Source organism: Aethalodelphis obliquidens, unplaced genomic scaffold, assembly GCF_003676395.1.
Source record: "Aethalodelphis obliquidens isolate GAN/ISIS:26980383/991018 unplaced genomic scaffold, ASM367639v1 scaffold8, whole genome shotgun sequence".
Taxonomy (NCBI): Eukaryota; Metazoa; Chordata; class Mammalia; order Artiodactyla; family Delphinidae; genus Aethalodelphis; species Aethalodelphis obliquidens.
This window is the reverse complement of record NW_020837952.1, coordinates 2,122,260-2,141,532: the sequence shown is the minus strand read 5'-3', so window position 1 is coordinate 2,141,532 and position 19,273 is coordinate 2,122,260. Positions and strand designations below refer to the sequence as shown.

The window sequence follows — 19,273 nt, the reverse complement described above, 5'->3', positions numbered from 1 at the left end:
ACACACACCACACACACATATACACGTGCATACCATATACACATCACATATACATTACATACACACACACCACACACACATACACACCACACATGCCCTGCTCAAACCAAGCCTTTCAAACCAACACCCTGACCTGGAGAAGGTGAAAGAAGGCCCCCAGCCCCAGTGCTGGTAGACTGAGGGAGGGGTGATTCAGAGTCCCTTTAGGGAGCAGGGCAGGGGAGCCTCTACACAGGCATACAGGGGCAGAGCCAGGAAGGGTGCTATCAGGAGGGCCAGGGGGGCTCTTCTGGTGGCCACGTGCACCCCACCCAAACCACAGTCAAGGCCTAGCTCATCTTACCACTGTGGCCTTTGGGCAAGTTACTTGATCTCTCTGTGCCACATCTTAAAATGAGGCTAATATTAACTATCTCACAAGGCTGTGGTAATGCTTTATAAGATAATATATGAACAGAGAAAAGAAAACAGCCTAGCACCTGGAACATGGTAGTCTCTCAACTACCATGGTAGCTTTCACCCTTATTGTAAATGTTAACCTTATAATTCAGAACACCAGATTTTGGAGCACAGTAGCTGGGTTCAAATCCATTCTCTGCCACATTCGAGCTGTGGACTGATCAAGTCATGTTACCTCTCTGTGCTTCTGTTTCCTTATCCGTAAAATGCAGATAATAATAGTACCCGCCTCGTAGGTTGTGACTTTTCAGTGAATTAATATGTGCAAAGCAGTCAGAAAGTGCCTGGCGTGTCATCAGTGATCAATAATATTACCTGTTAGTAGTAGTCAGTTGCCTAAGGTCATAGGCAAGCTTTGAACCCAGGTCTATGCGACTTCCCAGTCCGTGCTCTTAAGCACTGTATCACACGCATGCCCTTCCTCTTTCACATACCTTTTCACACTGCTCCCCTTTTATCTTGGGCCAGACTTTCTGGCTCACACGGCTGCCAGACCCTGTTCCTTTGGTGGTGGTGACCCACCTGGGAGTGCTCCCCAGGACCCAGGGCTGCATGCAGAGGTCATCTGTGCCATTTCAACTTTTGACACCCAGGTTGCTGAAGACAAGAGAAGTATCTTCTATGGGCCCCAGACAAGTCTCCACTCAGCTCCCCTCTCCTTGTCCTGCACCCAACTGAGGGCACAAGGGCTTAAAGCTGGTAGTCTCTTTTCTCTGGAATCCTCAAAGCCCGCGCTTAGGGCTTCCCTGGTGGCGCAGTGGTTGAGAGTCCGCCTGCCGATGCAGGGGACACGGGTTCGTGCCCCGGTCCGGGGAGATCCCACATGCCGCAGAGCGGCTGGGCCCGTGAGCCATGGCCGCTGAAACTGCGTGTCGCACAGACACACACACACACACACACACACACACACACACACACACACACACACACACACACCCCAAAGCAGTGTCAGTCACATGGTGGAAACAGAATGGGATTGTCTGTCCTCTCGGCTGTGTGAAGTGGGCGAGTCATTTATACTCTCTGGGCCTCAGTCTCAGCTCCATGATGGAGATGATCATGCAATACCTGTCCCAGGGGATTATGGGGACAGTTAAATGAAAGCGTTCACAAACTCTTCTTTTGTGTTACTTTAACCCTTCTCTTAGTTTTTTCTAATACAATGTATGAATACACTTATTCATATATTTCATTTTTTTAAATCTTAAATGATACAGATAAAGCAAATGTCATTTGGCTGTGTAACAGCTGTGGTCAGTTGTCTCTCCTTCCAGACCTCTCTATATGCATTTTATAGATATATGCTATGTAGGCCCCCTATAACATATAGTTTTGTGAGGTTTTTTTGTTACATAAAGGGGCTCATGTGATTTGGATTTTTCTGCAAGTTGTGCTTTTCTCATAAGAGTGTATATCAGAGATGTTTCTGCTTCAGCACTGCTGCCCACAGTTTACTTAACAATCCCCTGGTTGATAGAGCTTGGGTTTGTTTCCAGGGTTTCACTGTTAGAACCTAAGCTGCCGTGAACAGCCTTGGGTGTGCTGCTCTGAGCCCTTATGCTGGCATTTCTGTAGCATGGACATGGTCCACGTATATTTTTTATGCTGATTCAACACATTGCAACCCCAGCTTTTTGTATTCAGTGCCTGTTTGTTGGTGGCTCTGAGCCACCCTTTCCATGGCATGGCTCCCCCAGAGCCTCTCAGCCTCATCTCTGGGAGGACAGCAGACATAAGCCTGGACGAGGCAGGGTCAGGCCGAGTATATGGCCATGGGACCCTGACCAGGTGCAGCCCTGGCCAATAAGGTGAACCAGGAAAGTTTGCCTTTGTCTCCTCTGCCCTCTGTGCGTGCTTCCTCCCTCCCTTCAAGCCCGCCCTCCCCCCTTCTCTGTTGGAATGTAGGAGACAGGTAATCTGGTTCCAGCTAGATAAATGACCATCAGCAAGTCACTCACCTGCTCTGAGACTCCTTTCCTCATATTTAAAATAATAAGGGTGAATATCCACCTCCTAGAGTGAATTGGGCAAGTGAGATAAAGGACTAGCGTGTGAAAAGACGGTTCAGTTGTAAGTTAGTAGCATCCTCGCCCAGCTCCTGCCTCTTGCCCCTGACCCACATGCCCCTCCTTCAGGGTCTTGTATCCAGTTGCCTCGCAACTCAAGACCTGCTGTCCTCTTTTTTTTTTTTTTATGACTTTGGCAGGATTGGGGAATTTTTTTTTTATAAATTTATTTATTTTACTTATTTATTTTTGGCTACATTGGGTCTTCATTGCTGCGCGCGGGCTTTCTCTAGTTGCGGCGACCGGGGGCTACTCTTGGTTGCGGTGCATGGGCCTCTCATCATGGTGGCTTCTCTTGTTGCGGAGCACGGGCTGTAGGCGTGCGGACTCAGTAGTTGTGGCGCACGGACTTAGTTGCTCCTTGGCATGTGGGATCTTCCCGGACCAGGGCTCGAACCCGTGTCCCCTGCATTGGCAGGCGGATTCTTAACCACTGTGCCACCAGGGAAGTCCCCTGCTGTCCTTTTAGGTGTCAGTGGTCAATCTGGTTGTTGGCTCTCAACTTAGATCTTTGCTGCCAACTACAAGGTTAACTATGACCAAGATATCTGCTCTCAGCCAACATGTTAGGGAACAGCGCTCGTCACCCAGGGAGATTATCAAGTTACTTTCCCCTATGTGAGTGCATGCTCGTAATGTAATCTCTGATCATGTCTTTTGCTTTCATGTTCCCTACAACATAGTAGATGCTCAACAAATGCTGCTGGGAATAAATGAATGGAAAGCCTTCAGCTGGCTCACAGGCATGAGGTTGCAGTGATGGGTGTTACTGGGCAGTGGGGTTGAAATTTGTGGCAGGCTCTCGCAGATAGCCCATGTAGATAAGCATCCGTGGCCATTGGCCAAGGACAGGGGCAGAAACCATTTCATTCCTCTTTTCTCCAAGAGAAAAGCCAGCTGGCTGTTCTAGGAGGCTCCTTGGAGAGGCCACCCCCAGACCGGGTCAGGTCCAAGCCTTCTAGTTGAGAGATTCAATTTCATTAGCTCACCCAGGGGTGACCGGGCTCTGGGAAATCAACCAAGCAAGTGACTGATTGGTAAGCCAGATCAGCAGTTTATTAACTTATGCTGGCAGCCGTGACTGCGAAGCAGCTGGTAGCATTGAGTCAGCCCCTCTCCTTGCCTGTTCTTGCTACAGAAGGAAACTTTACCTGGCAATCCAAATCACACTGAGAAGGAACAGGGTAGAGTGGAGTAAAACGACACTAAAGAATAACTATAGTTGATGACACATATGCTGTGATACCTTTACCCTCAAAACCACACCCTGGTGTGGTTGTCATTACTGTCCCATTTTGCAGGTGAGGACACTGAGGTCAAGTGGGTGATGGCTCCAAGCTATAGAAGCCCAAACCCAGGCGTTCCGGCTCCGGTCCTGTGTTCTCATGCCCTGAGCAGGGCCCCCTCAGCCCTGGCTCTGGTTCTCCATTTGCCTGCTGTTAAGGCTACACAGCTTCCCTAGTGACATTTCTGCCTCCTCGCTGGGTGGCAGGAGACCTGAGTCTCAGCAGCAGCGCACGCAAGTTCTCAAGAGGGCACCTCTCCTTCTGCAGATATAACAATAAAACTCCACTAACAGCCACCATTCATTAAGTGCTTACCGTGTGTCAGGCACCTTGCCAGGCACCTTGCATGCATTATCTCACTCTCACAACATCCTCAGGAGGCAAGCACACTCACCTCCCTTCTGCCGAGGTGGACTCACGGGCTCACAACGACTAAATAACCTGGCCCAGGATCCCAGAGCTAGTGAGTAGCAGAGCTGAGACTGGAATCCAAGTCGGTCTGACTTTCAAGCCCATACTTGTAATCATGCCCACCTCCCCACCCTCAAGGGTGAGATGCCTTGATGTCCCACATGCTGGAGCTGCTCCCTGTTGGAGCCTCTGGCCCCTGGGCTCCAGCCTCTGTCCATCCATCCCTTTGCCCCACTGCTCCTGCCACAATGAATTCCTCATTCTGCACACCACCGCCCTCACCTCCAGGGCTTCCCCAGGCCTGCTTAGTCTAGCAAACTCCTACTCATACTTCAAGCCCCAGGGAAAGTGTCACCTCTCCCGGGCCACCTTCCTCCTGCCCAGTCAGCCCTAATTATGGCATTTACCAGGTTTTATTGTAATCATCTGTAAGTGTCCCCCACTAAGTGATGAGCCCCCGAAAGCATGGTGTTCCTCGTTGTCTCTGCAGCTCTGAGCAAGTCACTGGGGCTCTCGGGGGAGCCTGTTTCCTGGTAGGAAACACATTAACCCTGGGTGCTGCCCATAAGCTGCAGAGCAGAATGGCTAAATGAGGGGGCTCTGGAGCCAGCCTGCTTGGGTGCAGATCCTGGCTTTGCCACTTCCCAGCCCTGTAACCTTGGTTAAGTACTGAACATCTCTGGGCCTTGGTTTCCTCTAAGAAAGGTAGAATCCCTACTCAATAGGGACGTTATTAGGACAAAGTAGGCTAATGTCTGTAAAGCACCTAACAAGTGCCTGCTCCCTGCTCACTGTTACATGGAGCATTCGTTCATCCTCTGAGTAGGGCCCTGAGAGAATGCAAGAAGACTATGCCTCCGCTTGAAGGTCCCCTCCTCCAGGAAGCCTTCCCTGACCGCTGACACACTCACATTGGTCAGATTCCCGTTATCAGCCCCCTGTGGCACTTTGTGTTTCTCTTTGTTACTCACCATACTAACAGTTACTTTCCCGCTAGACTCTAAGCTCTACGAAGTCGGGGATCTTGTCTGTCTTTTTCTTTCCTGCATTGGTGGCTGGCACATAGTAGGTGCTCAGTAAATAAGTGTTGAATTAGGGATGGAAGGTGTTGGGAAAGTGCCATATTCCGGGCTGTCACAGGAGGGTCACTGAGCAGCCAGGTCGCCCGTGATAACAAAATTGGGGGTGGGCCTGGGCTGGGACACTGGGCTCCCTTGGCCAGTGTCACAGTGACCAGACCTTCTGACCTCTCTCTCTCTCTTCCCCCTTCCCTCAGTTCCTGGCATTTGACACCCAGTTGCTGATGGGTAGCCGACGCCACTCGCTGAGCCCTGAGGAGTATATTTTTGGAGCCCTCAACATTTACCTAGACATCATCTATATCTTCACCTTCTTCCTGCAGCTTTTTGGCACCAACCGGGAATGAGGAGCCCTTCCCACCCCCCATTTCCTTCAGAGAATGCCCCCTTGCTGGTCCTCTGACCCCCCCACCCCGTGCTCCTGCCAGCCCAGATATAAAGCTAGTTGCCAGCCAAGCCTTTGGCCAGCCTGCTCACTTCCCTCAGCCAGCCCTCATCCTCACCCTCTGCAGCTTGTACCCATGCCATCAGGGGCCCTGCGGTACCCAGGTCACACCATCCCCTGTGCCGCCCCTTCCCCCCAGTTATATCTCCCAAACTGAGACTGTCGAAGCTGGAGGTTCCTCTGGGTTTGAGGACCCAAGGGATGAGTGGGAGAAGCCCAGCAGGATTTCAGAGGTGGGAAAAAGATCCCAGGAAGCCTGGCCGAGGCCTGCAGCCCCACCATGATTCCTCCTGAAGTTGCCACAGCTGTAGGACTATGGGGCACACTGTCCTGTGCCCACCCCCTGCCTCCTCTCCCTCCTTCCAGGTTAGGTTTTGACATTCGGTAAGAAAGGGGTGGAGAGGACAACTGGGAGACAAGATGTGGGTGCTCTGCAGTGGGGGGATGGGGATAGTGGGTGAACAGGATGGCTGTTCCAGGCTGCCTATCTTCTCTCAGCTCTGGGACCAGCGGCTTGTTCTAGGCACCAGAGCCCTGCAGCAGAGAGAGGGGCAGGAAGCCAGTACCATCTGTGCTTGCCTTGGTTTACCCTCCTGGGTCATGACACAGAGCTGTTGGGGCAGGAGGTGGGGGCAGGGGCCCTGCTACTGAGTGGGGACCTGTCCTGAGGCTCCATGGGAGGTGGGAGCAGGCAGCCAACCAACTGGGAGGCCTGGGCTCTGCAGCATCGCTAACTCACCCAGACCTGCATCCTCCCGGGAGGCGTGGCAGGACTGAAAGCAACATCTGCTCTCCTCTTCTCTTAAACTCCCAGGCTGCTCCCACGGACCTGAGGCTGAGTGAGGGCTTGGGCCCTGGAGGACCGGGCGTTCTAGGGAAGGGAGGCTTATCTAGCAACTGAGCCAGCCCCATCAGGAGGGAGTCCGGCCCTGCCTCCAGCCCTTCCCCATGGTCTTTCTGCCCATCTCACTTCCTAAAGCCTCCCCCCATCCTCTGCCAGTTGCTGGCTTATCCCCAGTCAGGCCTCCTGAGGCCTCCATTGGCAGTGCCCATGTCGCCGTTTCACTCCTTATCTCCTCATCTCTCCAATTTGGAAGGCGTCCAGCTGATGTTAACAACCAGGGCAAGTCCCTCCAGCTGGTCCCCATGTGATGGGGTCGGGTCTCCTTATCAGCCTCTGGGCGGCTGAGATCTCACGCAGGGTGTGCGTCAGCCACCCAGCCCCCTGCAAGTCTGCTGGGGAGTGGACCAGGGGGCCACACCTGGGGGAAGCATGCAGCCTGCCCTTGCTAGCGGCTAACTGGGCCAGTGGAAAGTTACTGTGTGGAGTCAGGGAGGTTCAGAGTGGATACCTGGACCCTTCCTTGGCCTCTCCCTCCAGGGTTGCCTCTCTCCCCACATGCCGGTGGCTCTGTTTGCCCCTGCGGGTGGGGGGATAACTAGGTATGCTATCTAGGTGCTCCTGATCCCTCCCTCTCCGCCCTTCCTATTTCCAACTTGTAAGAAATATTGCAGAAGCATTTGAAGTTTTGTTCCATCTCGGGTATGAGGAGAGAGGGAACCAAGAATGGATGGCGGTGTTGGTGTGTGAGATAAAGGCAACTGGGAGCATAGGTGGGATGCGCCCTGCGTGCTGGTCTAAATTAATCCATACGGCAACCCTACGAGGGTAGTACTCAGTGCATCCCCATTGCAGAGAGGAAAGCTGAGGTGATGGAGAGGCTAACAGACTGGATGGGGGCTGGAATGAGACTGGATGGTCAGGCCCTCACAGCTCGGGGGATTCGTCGTCCTCATTACCACCCCTGGCCTTCCCTCCCCACCCCACCCCAGTTACCACCACCAGATTTTGTACTCTGTAGTTTCCACCTTCTAAACACAAGCTGGGAAGCAGGATTCTGGTGTCTGATTTCCAGCCTCATTGCCAACGGGCTCATGGTATTAAGCAAGTGTTTCTTACTGACTGTGATTCAGTTTTCCTGTCAGCAAGATGGAAGACCGTGGCCAGAGTGCCGCAGAGACAGGCACCAGAACATTTATTTGCACTGACTTCCTTATCCAGATGCCACCTCTCCTCCGAGGTCCCCTCGATTCCTCTCCTAATCTCCAGTTCCAGTGCTAGAGGGGTTACTTCCCCCACCCCTTGCCCTATAATTCTCAGCCTGGGCCTTGGTCATGCTTCCCAGAATCCACTTGTCAAAGCCCTCCTCTTCCTAGGACAGTTTATGCAGAATTTGGGGTTTACGCAGCTTTTCCAAGGCTGAGCTCCAAAAGCGTGAAGGGGAAGGCAAGCACTCAGCAATAGACAATGTGACAGGGCAACTCAGGGCCATCGCACAGCAGAGTATGCTGCGGAGTCTCCTATTCTGGGTCCTGAGAGGGGTCCAGGACATGCTGAGCTGGCAGCAGAGCCAGGGCTGAGGCTCCTGTGTTCCACCTGCACTGAAGCCATGAGGCACCCCAGAGACACCTGGATGGGCCTTGGAAGGAGGAAGGGTGGGGAACAGGAATGCAGGATTTCAAGAAACAGAGAAACCGGAGCTGGGCAGGTGGCACAAGCTGCCGAGGAGAAGAGGAGCCTGCTTCCCTGCCCAGGAAGGGGTGGGTTGGATTTTATAAAACTGCAGGCAGCCGAGAATCTGACCATCTGTGATGCAGGTCAGAGGTCTCTTACTGAGGGGAAAACAGAGCAAAAGATCCTCTCCTGGGGATTGTAGATGGGGGGCCAGGGAGGTACACACAGGTCCCTGGCCTCTAGCACCGATTCCCAGGCTCAGGTGTGGCGCCTGTATCGCCTGGGGAAGCCCCTGGAATCTTGGCTCTGCCATCCTCATCTTGCTCCTGGGGGCATCAGGATCAGACAGACACCCTTGTTCCAAAAGGCTCCACCTCTCCCCTCCCTGGCCCACCTGGGATTTCACTCAAGCACTTTGCTGCCCCTCAGTGGCTGCCTGAGGAAAAGCAGGGCCTGGTTCTGCAGGCGAGAAGCAGAGAGATGTGCGGCCTGAGGTTTGCGGGCCGGATCTGGCCACTGGCCTTCATTCCCTGCTCTTCTCGGATCACCCCAGACCACTCTCTGCCTCAGCCTCCTGCTGTTCCCTTTAGTCCAGCCACTGTCGTATCTCAGACACTGTTTACCTGTCTGTTGGAAACACCCCTGTGCCACCCAGGCCCAGAGCTTTCTCTCGAGTGTCCGAGGGCAGAGACACACCCCCAGAAACAAGCCCTTCAGGCCTCAGCTCCTCCAAGTTTCCTGGGATCTGCGCTGTTCCTTTCCCTGGCCTCACCTTCCTGGTCCCTGACTGACAGGAGATAAGAATAAAAGTAATAATGACACCCGAATCTTCTCCTTTGCCTGCCTTTTGCTCGTTCCTCGGATGGCTCAGGGAGTGTGTGTGTGTGTGTGTGTGTGTGTGGCAGTGTGAGGGGTTCACGCCAGAGCTGCTGCTCCTAGTATAGCTAAGTGAGAATTAAATCTCCACGTTCCACACTGGCCCTCCTGTCAATATATATAGACCCTTGGCGGAGGCCCTTTGGATCCTTGCACCTGTGACAGCCCTGACAGAGGCTCCTCCCGACAGGAAACCTTCCATGGAAGCCTGTTCTTTTGTGCGCAGTTCTGTTAGAAGATTCTTCCTTATTTTGACCCAAAATCTGGTTCCCTAGAAGGAAAGCCTATGTTGTACCTGGAAGGATCCCCAAGAACAGCGGCTTTTAGAGTTGCCTCTCCTATGAAGCCTTTCTCAATCCTTCCCCCAGGTGCCCTGGCCACTCCCTCCTCGGACCCCTCCTGCTCTGTACCACTCTAGCTGCGTTTTAACCTCTCCTTCTGTCTCCTAGTATAAGACCTGAGCTGCTTGAAGGCATGAACTGTGTCTTGTTCCCCCTTGAATTCATAGGTCTTATGGCAAATGGCGTCAATACACAGCCTTTGAATGAATGGAGGAATGAATGAATGAACCTCCTCCAACCCTTTTATTTTACCTAAGAGGAATCTCCGGAGCAGAGGGTGCAGTGACTTGTCCAAGTTTATACACGAGTGAGTGACCGGGGGCGGGATTACAGGGCACATGGGGTGATGATTACATTAGCAAGTTCCTCTGAGGAACTCAGGGCTGAGCTGACCTGACCTGGCTTACACCTGCCATCTTCTTCACTCACGTCTGGCGACTCTCAGCGAACCTGTGTTTGCCCGCTTACTGATTGTCCCCTACCCCCATCCCCACACACAGACGGCTAAGATCCTCTCTCCCCAGCCCACCCTCCCCAACCCCTCCTGGGGTCTCTGCTTTCTTTTCTGGGAAAACTCTGCCAAAAGGAGCGAACCTCACCCTGTCTCAAAACGAAGAGGACTTTGGACTCCTGAACTTCGGTGGACAGGAAGCAAGCTGAGAAAACGATTCAGAGGCCCCACCCCGCTCAGAGGCCTCCCCTTCCCACAGCTCCACAGCTCCTCAGCGCTTGCTTTCCTGCTGGGGCCACTTGAAAGCACATTCACTTGGGACTCTCAGCTAAATGGTCCGGAGCTGTTGGGTATGGTTTCTCTTCTGCAACACTCCTGGTGATTTCTCCCTCTCCTATCTTCTGCCGACTATGGAAGTGCTTTGTACACAGTAGGTGCTCTGTGCCCCTTTGTTAGCTCCTTTTTCCACCACGCTAGGGAGGCATGTGTGGGTGCTCTAGCCAAGAGACCAGGCTGAGCCCGGTCTTCCAGCCATGCTCACCAAGTGGCAGCCATGTGAGGGAGGAAGCCAATTTGGAAGTAGATTCTCTCACTCCAGCCCCCAGACATTTGAGTCTTCCCAGTTGAGGCCCAAGACATCACAGAGCAGAGACAAACCATCCCCTATGTCCCCTGTTCAAATCCTAATCTACAGAATCTGTGAGGACAACAAAATTGTTGTTGTGTTATGACACTAAGTTTGAAGTAGTTTGCTATGCAGCAACAGATAAGTGGAACAGAATCTGTTCCCTGGAAGTGAGGCACTGCCATAACAAAACCTCAAACACACAGCATTGATGTTGGGACCAGGTGGTAGGAGATGCCTGACAAGTCTCAATGAGACTGTTAAGGAAAGCTTGAAGGGCTTCCAGGAGACTGCCTATGAAGGTTCAAAGGAAATTGAGGAAAATAGAATTGAAACCCGGAGGGACACAGACCCTTGTTATGTCATGGTAGAAAGTTTAGCAAAACTTTAATCTACACTCATGTGAAAAATAGAAAAAAATACCTAATGAACTGATGGATCTGGCTAAGATGATTTCCAGGTAGAACGCTGAAAGGGCCAGTTGGCTTGTTTTGGCTTTTTATCACAAGAAACAGATAGTGAGAGAAAACCTCAAGAAGGAATATTGTATTCCTTCTCAAGCTTCTCAATCCCCAACTTCTGCATAAACTGTCCTAGGAAGAGGAGGGCTTTGACAAGTGGATTCTGGGAAGCATGACCAAGGCCCACACATCGTATATATGTGCCACATCTTCTTTATCCATTCATCTGTCGATTGACACTTAGGTTGCTTCCATGTCCTGGCTATTGTAAATAGTGCTGCAATGAACATTGTGGTACATGACTCTTTTCGAATTATGGTTTTCTCAGGGTATATGCCCAGGATTGATGGGTCATATGGTAATTCTATTTTTAGTTTTTTAAGGAACCTCCATACTGTTCTCCATAGTGGCGGTATCAATTTACATTCCCACCAAGAGTTTGCTTGTTTTTTATATTCCACATATGAGTGAAGTCATGTGGTAGTTCTCTTTTTCCATCTGATTTATTTCACTTAGCATAGCACACTCAAGATCCATCCATGTTGTCACAAGTGGCAAGATTTCATCCTTTTATAGCTGAGTAGTATTCCACTCTGGGAATCTTTATCCATTCATCCACCCATGGGCACCTATATTGTTTCCATATCATACCTTGGCTATGTAAATAATGCTGCAGTGAACATTGGGATGCCTATATCATTTCAAATTAGTGTTTTATTTTCTTCACATTAATACCCAGAAGTGGAATCACTGGTTCATATGGTAGTTCTATTTTTAATTGTAATTTTTTGAGGAATCTCCATACTGTTTTCCATGGTGGCTGCACCAATTTACATTCCCACCAACAGTGCCCAAGGGCTTCCTTTTCTCCTCCTTGCCAACACTTATTTCTTGCCTTGTCATTTATTCTAACAGGCATGAAGTGATATCCATTGTGGTTTTGATTTGCTTTTCTCCAATAGTTAGTGATGTTGAGCATCTTTTCATGTGCCTGTTGGCCATCTGTAGGTCTTCTTTGAAAAAATGTCTATTTAGCTCCTCTGCCCGTTTTTTAATCAGGTTGTTTGGTTTTTTGTTGCTGAGTTGTAAGAGTTCTTTATATATTTTGGATATCAACCCCTTAATGGATATATCATTTGCAAATATCTTCTCCCATTTGATAGGTTGTCTTTTTGTTTTGTTGAGGGTGCAGAAGTTTTTAGTTTTATGTAGTCCCATTTGTTTATTTTTGCTTTTGTTTCCTTCGCCTGAGGAGACATATCTAGGAAGATATTGTTAAGACTGATGTCAAAGAACATACTGCCTTTTTACACAATTTATGTAATTTTTGGTATAGAAAAATTAGTATATCTAGATAAAACAAATAATAAACAAATACAGGGACAAATACAGAAAACATACACGTTTTCTTCTAAGAGTTTTATGGTTTCAGGTTTTACATTCAAGTCTTTAAATCTACTTTGAGTTGATTTTTGTGTATGGTGTGAGGTAGTAGTCTAGTCTCATGTTTAAGCTGCCCAGTTTTCCCAACCCCATTCATTGAAGAGATTATACTTTCTCCATTGTATGGTCTTTGCTCCTTTGTCATAAATTAATTGTCCGTAAACCCATGCATGGGTTTATTTCTGGGCTCTCAATTCTCTTACATTGATCTATGTATCTGTTTTTCTGCCAATACCATGCTGTTTTCATTACTGTGGCTTTGTAATATAGTTTGAAATCAGGGTGTGTTATACCTCCAGCTTTGTTCTTTTTTCTCAAGATTGCTTTTGCTATTCAGGGCCTTTTGTGGTTCCATATAAATTTTAGAATTTTTTTGTTCTATTTCTGTGGAAAATGTCCTTGGGATTTTGATAGGGATTGCACTGAATAGGCAGACTGCTTTAGGTAATATGGACTTTTTTTTTTTTTTTTTTTTTGCTGTACACGGGCCTCTCACTGTTGTGGCCTCTCCTGTTGCGGAGCAGAGGCTCCAGACGCGCAGGCTCAGCGGCCATGGCTCACGGGCCCAGCCGCTCCGCGGCATGTGGGATCCTCCCGGACCAGGGCACGAACCCGTGTCCCCTCCATCGGCAGGCAGACCCTCAACCACTGTGCCACCAGGGAAGCCCAATATGGACATTTTAACAATGCTAATTCTTCCAGTCCATAAACATGAATTCCTTTCCATTTGTTTGTGTCTTCTTCAACTTCTTTCAACGTCTTACAGTGTTCAGCGTACAGGTCTTTCACCTCCTAGGTTAAGTTTATTCCTAGCTATTTTATTCTTTTTGTTGCAATTGTAAATGAAATTGTTTTCTCAATTTCTGTTTCTACTAGCTCACTGTCAATGTATAGAGACACAACAGATCTCTGTGCCCTGTCACTTTACTGTATTTGTTTTCTTTTAATATTCATTTATTTATTGGGCTGTGTCGGGTCTTAGTTGCAGCACGGGGGATCTTCGTTGTGGCATGCAGGATCTTTTGTTGCGGCACATGGGCTTCTCTCTAGTTGTGGCGCGTGGGCTCTAGAGTGCGCAGGCTTAGTTGCCCTGCAGCATGTGGGATCTTAGTTCCCCAACCAGGGATTGAACCTGCGTCCCCTGCATTAGAAGGAGGATTCTTAACCACTGGACCACCAGGGAAGTCCCTGTATTTGTTTATTATTTGTTTTATCTGGATTTACTAATTTTTCTATACCAAAAATTACATAATTGTGTAATAAAATATCCTGCAAAGGGAAGTTAAATAAAATAAATAGAGAAAAAAGGAAGGAAGGAGAGAAGGATGACAAGAGGAAAAAAGGAGAAAGGGAGGGAGGATGGAAAGGAAACTATTTTTATCCATTATACAACTGATAGGCCTTTCAGTTCTGGGCAATTTTCTTGAATTATTTCTTTGCTAGTTCTTTGATTTATTTGCTAATTCTTTGACAGATAGTTTGATAGTTCCCTCAGCTTTCTCTTTCTGGAACTCTTATTATTTGGATATCAGATCACCTAAGCCAGACTATATCTTTTGTCTTCTATTTTCCATCTTTGCCTTTTTTGCTCCACTTTGTAGAAGATTGCCTCAATTTTGTCTTCCAGCTACTCTATGGAGTATTTCATTTCTGCTATCACAGTTTTAATTCCCAACGCTTCTGTTTGTTCTTTAAATGTTCTTTTTCCCCAATATTTTGCTGTGAGAAGTTTCCAAACATATAGAAAAGTTGAAAGAATTTTATGATAAACATAACCATCACTTGGATTCAATGTTCTTTTTCTAGCTTGTTTCATGGTTGTAATATCTCTCTTAATTCATAGAGAATGTTAGTATTTTAGGATTTGGAGGATATTTTTCTTCTCCCTGCATGGTTTTTGCTCCTCTGACTTACTTGTTTCCAGGCTATTTGAACTCTATTTTTCATGTTAGAGACTTTCCTCAAATGTCTGATGATCTAGGGTCATCTGTTCTACTTTAAGAGTGGGCCCCCCGATGAGATACAATAGGAAGTACATCCCCACCTAGTAGTTTTCCTGCCAAAAATCAAATCTCAATCTGAACAAGATTCTAGAGCTAACCAAGAGTTCATATAGAATACAAAAGTTGAGAAAATTATTACATGACTTCTACAATCCAGAATATGGGAAATGCTACAGGATGAAATATCTAATTTCTTCAACAAATAAGCTGTGAGGTTTTTATTTTTGTTTTGTTTTATTTTTTAAAGAGGGTGGGCACCAACAGATTGAAAGTATACAGGTATGGAAGAAATAAGATTGGCTGTATGTTTGATAATTGTTGGAGCTGAGTAGCAGGTACATGGAAATCATACCATTCTCTCTACTTTCACATACACTTGGAATCTATTTAAAAAAGAATGGGGACTTCCCTGGTGGTCCAGTGGTAAAGAATCTGCCTTCCAATGCAGGGAATGGGGGTTTGATCCCTGGTCAGAGAACTAGGATCCCACATGCCACGGGGCAACTAAGCCCACACGCTACAACTACTGAGTCCGCACACCACAGCTACTGAGCTCACGCGCCTCAACAAGAGAGCCCATGAGATGCAAACTACAGAGCCCATGCGCTCTGGAGCCCGTGCGCCACAATTAGAGAGAGAAAAACCCACACACCACAACTAGAGAGAAGCCTGCGCACCGCGGTGAAAGGTCCCGCATGCTTAAATGAAGATCCCATGTGCCACAAGTAAGACCCAACATAGCCAAATAAATAGATAAATAAATAAATAAATATTTTTAAAAAAATGACTGGGGCACTAAAAAGCTCTGAGCTTGTGGTGGGGTAGTCTCTGTGAGCTTCACTAGTTCTGGCTGGGCCGTTTCCCTAGAGAAACCCCAGATGTCTGTAAGTTTCCCCAAGCAGGGCTTCCCTGGTGGCACAGTGGTTAAGAATCTGCCTGTCAATGCAGGGGACAAGGGTTCCAGCCCTGGTCAAGGAAGATCCTACATGCTGCAGAGCAACTAAGCCCTTGTGCCACAACTACTGAGCCTGTGCTCTAGAGCCCATGAGCCACAACTACTGAGCCCGTGCACCACAACTACTGAAGCCCGTGCTCCTAGAGCCCGTGCTCTGCGACAAGAGAAGCCACCGCAATGAGAAGCCCGCGCACCTCAATGAAGAGGAGCCCCCGCTCCCCACAACTAGAGAAAGCTACACGCAGCAACAAAGACCCAACGCAGCCAAAAACTAAATTAATTAAAAAAAAAAAATTTCCCCAAGCAGGCCCTCCAGACCTCCCACTTGAAGGGTGTAACCCTGGCTGCCAGTTATCTGGAAAGTGGTAGGGCGAGAAATCTGGGGTTTTCAACATTCACTGTGTAAACTTTCACTTAAGCCTGCAGCAGGTTATCCTTTCCTCCAGTGGGCTGGTGTCCCCCAGACCAGAGATTCTCTATTTTACCCTGTCCACTTTGCTGCCAGGGTTAGAGGCAGGCGGGGGCATAGATGGCTACATTGGGTGGTGGAGAGGGTGAGGGTGTAACTGCTTCCTATATTGATTCTCTAATAATTCCTCTTATTTTTTTAACTGTTTATTTTGAAACAATTATAGATGTACAGGAAGTCACAAAAAGGTATGGTGAGGTCCCCTGTACCCTTCACTGTTTCCCTCAATGATTACATCTTATATAATTATACCACACTACTTAAACTGGGAAATTAACATTGGTACAACGTGTGTAAATAGTTCTGTGACATTTTATCACATAGATTCATGTAGCCACCGCTATAATCAAGATACAGAACCATTCCACCACCACAAACATCTCTATTAAGCCACGATGTTATGGTCACATCCACCCCCCTAACCCTAGCAAACCACTGATCTGTTTTCCATTTTCTATGATTTTTTCATTTTGAAAATGTTATATAAATGGAACCATATAGTTTGTATTTTTTGAGATTTTTTTTCACTCAGCATAATGCTTTAACATCCATCCAAATTGTTGCAGGTATCAGTAGTTCATTCCGTATTATCACTGAGTAATAGTCCATGCTATAGAGATGTACCACAGTTTGTTTAACCATTCACTTACGGAAGGACATATTGGTTCTTTCCAATTTTTAGCTACTACAAATAAAGCCACTATGAACAGTCTCATAAAGGTTTTGTGTGGATATAATTTTCATTTCTCTAGGATAAATACCCAGGAGTGTGATTGCTGGGTCATATGGTAAGTGTATGTTCATTTTTTTAAGAACAGATTTATTGAGATATAATTCACATACCATATCATTCACCTATTCAAAGTGTACAATTTAGGGACTTCCCTGGTGGTCCAGTGGTTAAGAGTCCATCTTGCAACGCAGGGGACACCAGTCAATCCCTGGTCGGGAAACTAAGATCTCGCATGCCGCAACTACTGAGCCCACATGCTCTGGAGCCGGCGCACCACAACTAAGACCCGACGCAGCCAATAAATAAATAAATATTTAAACATAAATAAATAAAGGGTACAATTTAATATTTTTTTCGTATATTTAGAAGGTATGAATAAACCATCACCACAATCTAATTTTAGAACATTTTGTCCCCCCAAAAGAAACTCTATATCCATGAACAGTTAATCCTCACTCCTCCCAATTCCAGTTGTTGTTTGTTTGTTTTTAAGAATCTGCCAAACTATTTTCCAGAATGCCTGTGCCATTTGACATTCTCGCCGACAATACATGACAGATCTAATTTCTCTGCATCCAAGAATTCAAGCATTTGGTGTTGTCAATATGTTTCTATTTTCTATTTTCAATATGTTTCAATATGTTCTAATAGATATATAGGGATAGCTCATGGTGGCTTTAGTTTGCATTTCCTTAATGGCTAGTGATGTTTCACAACTCTTCATGTGTTTATTTGCCTCCAGTGAAATGTTTCCAGATGTTTTTTAATGTTTCCATATGTTTTTTAAAGCTTCTAGATGGGTCCATGAAGTCTCTGAGAAGCAGAGGCCCCTTCCACCCTACCCTTGACTCACATTGAATTGAGACATGAGGGAGAAATAAACCTTTATCGTGGTAAGCCACTGAGATTTGGGGGTTGTTTGTTACAGCACTTAACCTACCCTCACTAATTCGGTTCCAGCTTTAGAGAAATTGCCTTTACCTCCTGGGTCTCAGTTTCCTCATCTGAAAATGAGAGGTTTGCATATCCATACATTTATAAATTGTATGAATATTATTTCCAAGTGGTTTAAAAATCTACAAGGATTAATTGCAGAGTTTCTCAACCATAATAAAAAGTAAATTCTCCATTTATAGATGGTTTGTGTTCCAAAAGTCCAGGTATGAGTCCCTTATTGGAACATTGTTTCTGGGAGAAAAGAGATTTAATATTTTAAAATATGCATAGATTCCTGCTTAACCATCAGTTCTGAGGCCCCCCCAAACCCCAGCTGGAGGTAGTGAATGAGGTGGGAGAGCAGGAACTGAGCAGAGGCTCTGGGGTGTGATTAGAGAGGGACAGGATGGGAGGGTAGGATGAGCTGGACCATGGGCCAGGATGTCAGCTGCGCAAGGTTCCTTGGGAGGCCATAGACGCCATTATGCATGTGAATAGTTCCTAACTTGGTTATTTCAAATTCTACATATACTTCTTCATTTTAACTGTGCTTGGATACGTGTTCTGTGCAGGACAGAAATGGATTTACCATGGAGCTAATGAAACTCAACCTTCAGGGTCCTCACTCATACCCAGGACCCTTCCAAGGCCTTAGAAATTTTTCTAAGTGTTTACAAGGTCATTTGATTTTACAATATTTGAAAAAGTTAAGATATTTTAATTGCAGTTGATTAAGACTGCTGTTTCCTGGGCTTCCCTGGTGGCGCAGGGGTTGAGAGTCCGCCTGCCGATGCAGGGGACGCGGGTTCGTGCCCCGGTCCGGGAAGATCCCACGTGCCGCGGAGCGGCTGGGCCCGTGAGCCATGGCCGCTGAGCCTGCGCGTCCGGAGCCTGTGCTCCGCAACGGGAGAGGCCACAACAGTGAGAGGCCCGCGAACCGGGGGGGGGGAAAAAAAAAAAAAAAAAGACTGCTGTTTCCACTTTGACTTACCCTCCTTCACATTTCCCCTTGTGTTAGATGGCACTGGAATGGCCACAGGCATTCTTGGAATCCAGCTAAGGGGAAGTTTACTTGGGGATACGCTCTGTTTGGGATCTATTCACATGGTTTACAGTCACTTCCATGCATAGTTGACCTATTACAGCTATTACCTGACGCCCAGATGAAGGACTAGCTCCAGGAATCTCTTATCTGCCCACCGGGCTGACTCACCTGAAGTTGTGACCTGAAGGTGCAAGGCCAGAGTTCAAATCAAGGTCTAAATGTGTCCTTCTGCACCTGGCACCAGAATTGTATGGGAGTAGAAGAAAATCAAGTTTTGAAAATATATGAAGCTGAAGTCAGACAGAGAAAGGCAAATATCATATATCGCTTATACGTGGAATCTACAAAAATGGTACAAATGAACCTAAACAAAACAGAAATAGAGTCACAGATGTAGAAAACAAACAAATTTATGGTTACCAAGAGGGAAAGACGGGGGAGGGATAAATTGGGAGATTGGGATTAACATATACACACTACTATATATATAATAGATAACTAATAAGAACCTACTGTATAGCACAGGGAACTCTACTCAGTACTCTGTAATGACCTATATGGGAATAGACTCTAAAAAGAGTGGATATATGTATTTGTATAACTGATTCACTTTGCTGTACACCTGAAACTAACGTTGTAAATCAACTATACTCCAATAAAAATTAATTTTAAAA

At 47.3% G+C, this 19,273-nt stretch overlaps 1 protein-coding gene across 3 annotated transcripts in view; it reads left to right on the top strand.

Annotated features, from left to right (window-relative positions):
* FAIM2 (Fas apoptotic inhibitory molecule 2) overlaps positions 1-19,273 on the top strand; it is a 44,384-nt gene that overhangs the window by 22,983 nt on the left and 2,128 nt on the right. For 2 of the 3 annotated variants that reach the window (XM_027106218.1, XM_027106216.1), the window contains one exon: positions 5,499-5,757. In XM_027106218.1, coding sequence (XP_026962019.1) covers positions 5,499-5,648 — 150 coding nt within the window. In that variant the 3' untranslated portion in view covers positions 5,649-5,757. Of the gene's footprint in view, positions 1-5,498; positions 5,758-17,407; positions 17,512-19,273 lie in introns of those variants that run through there. The other variant, XM_027106217.1, reaches the window with a different exon arrangement.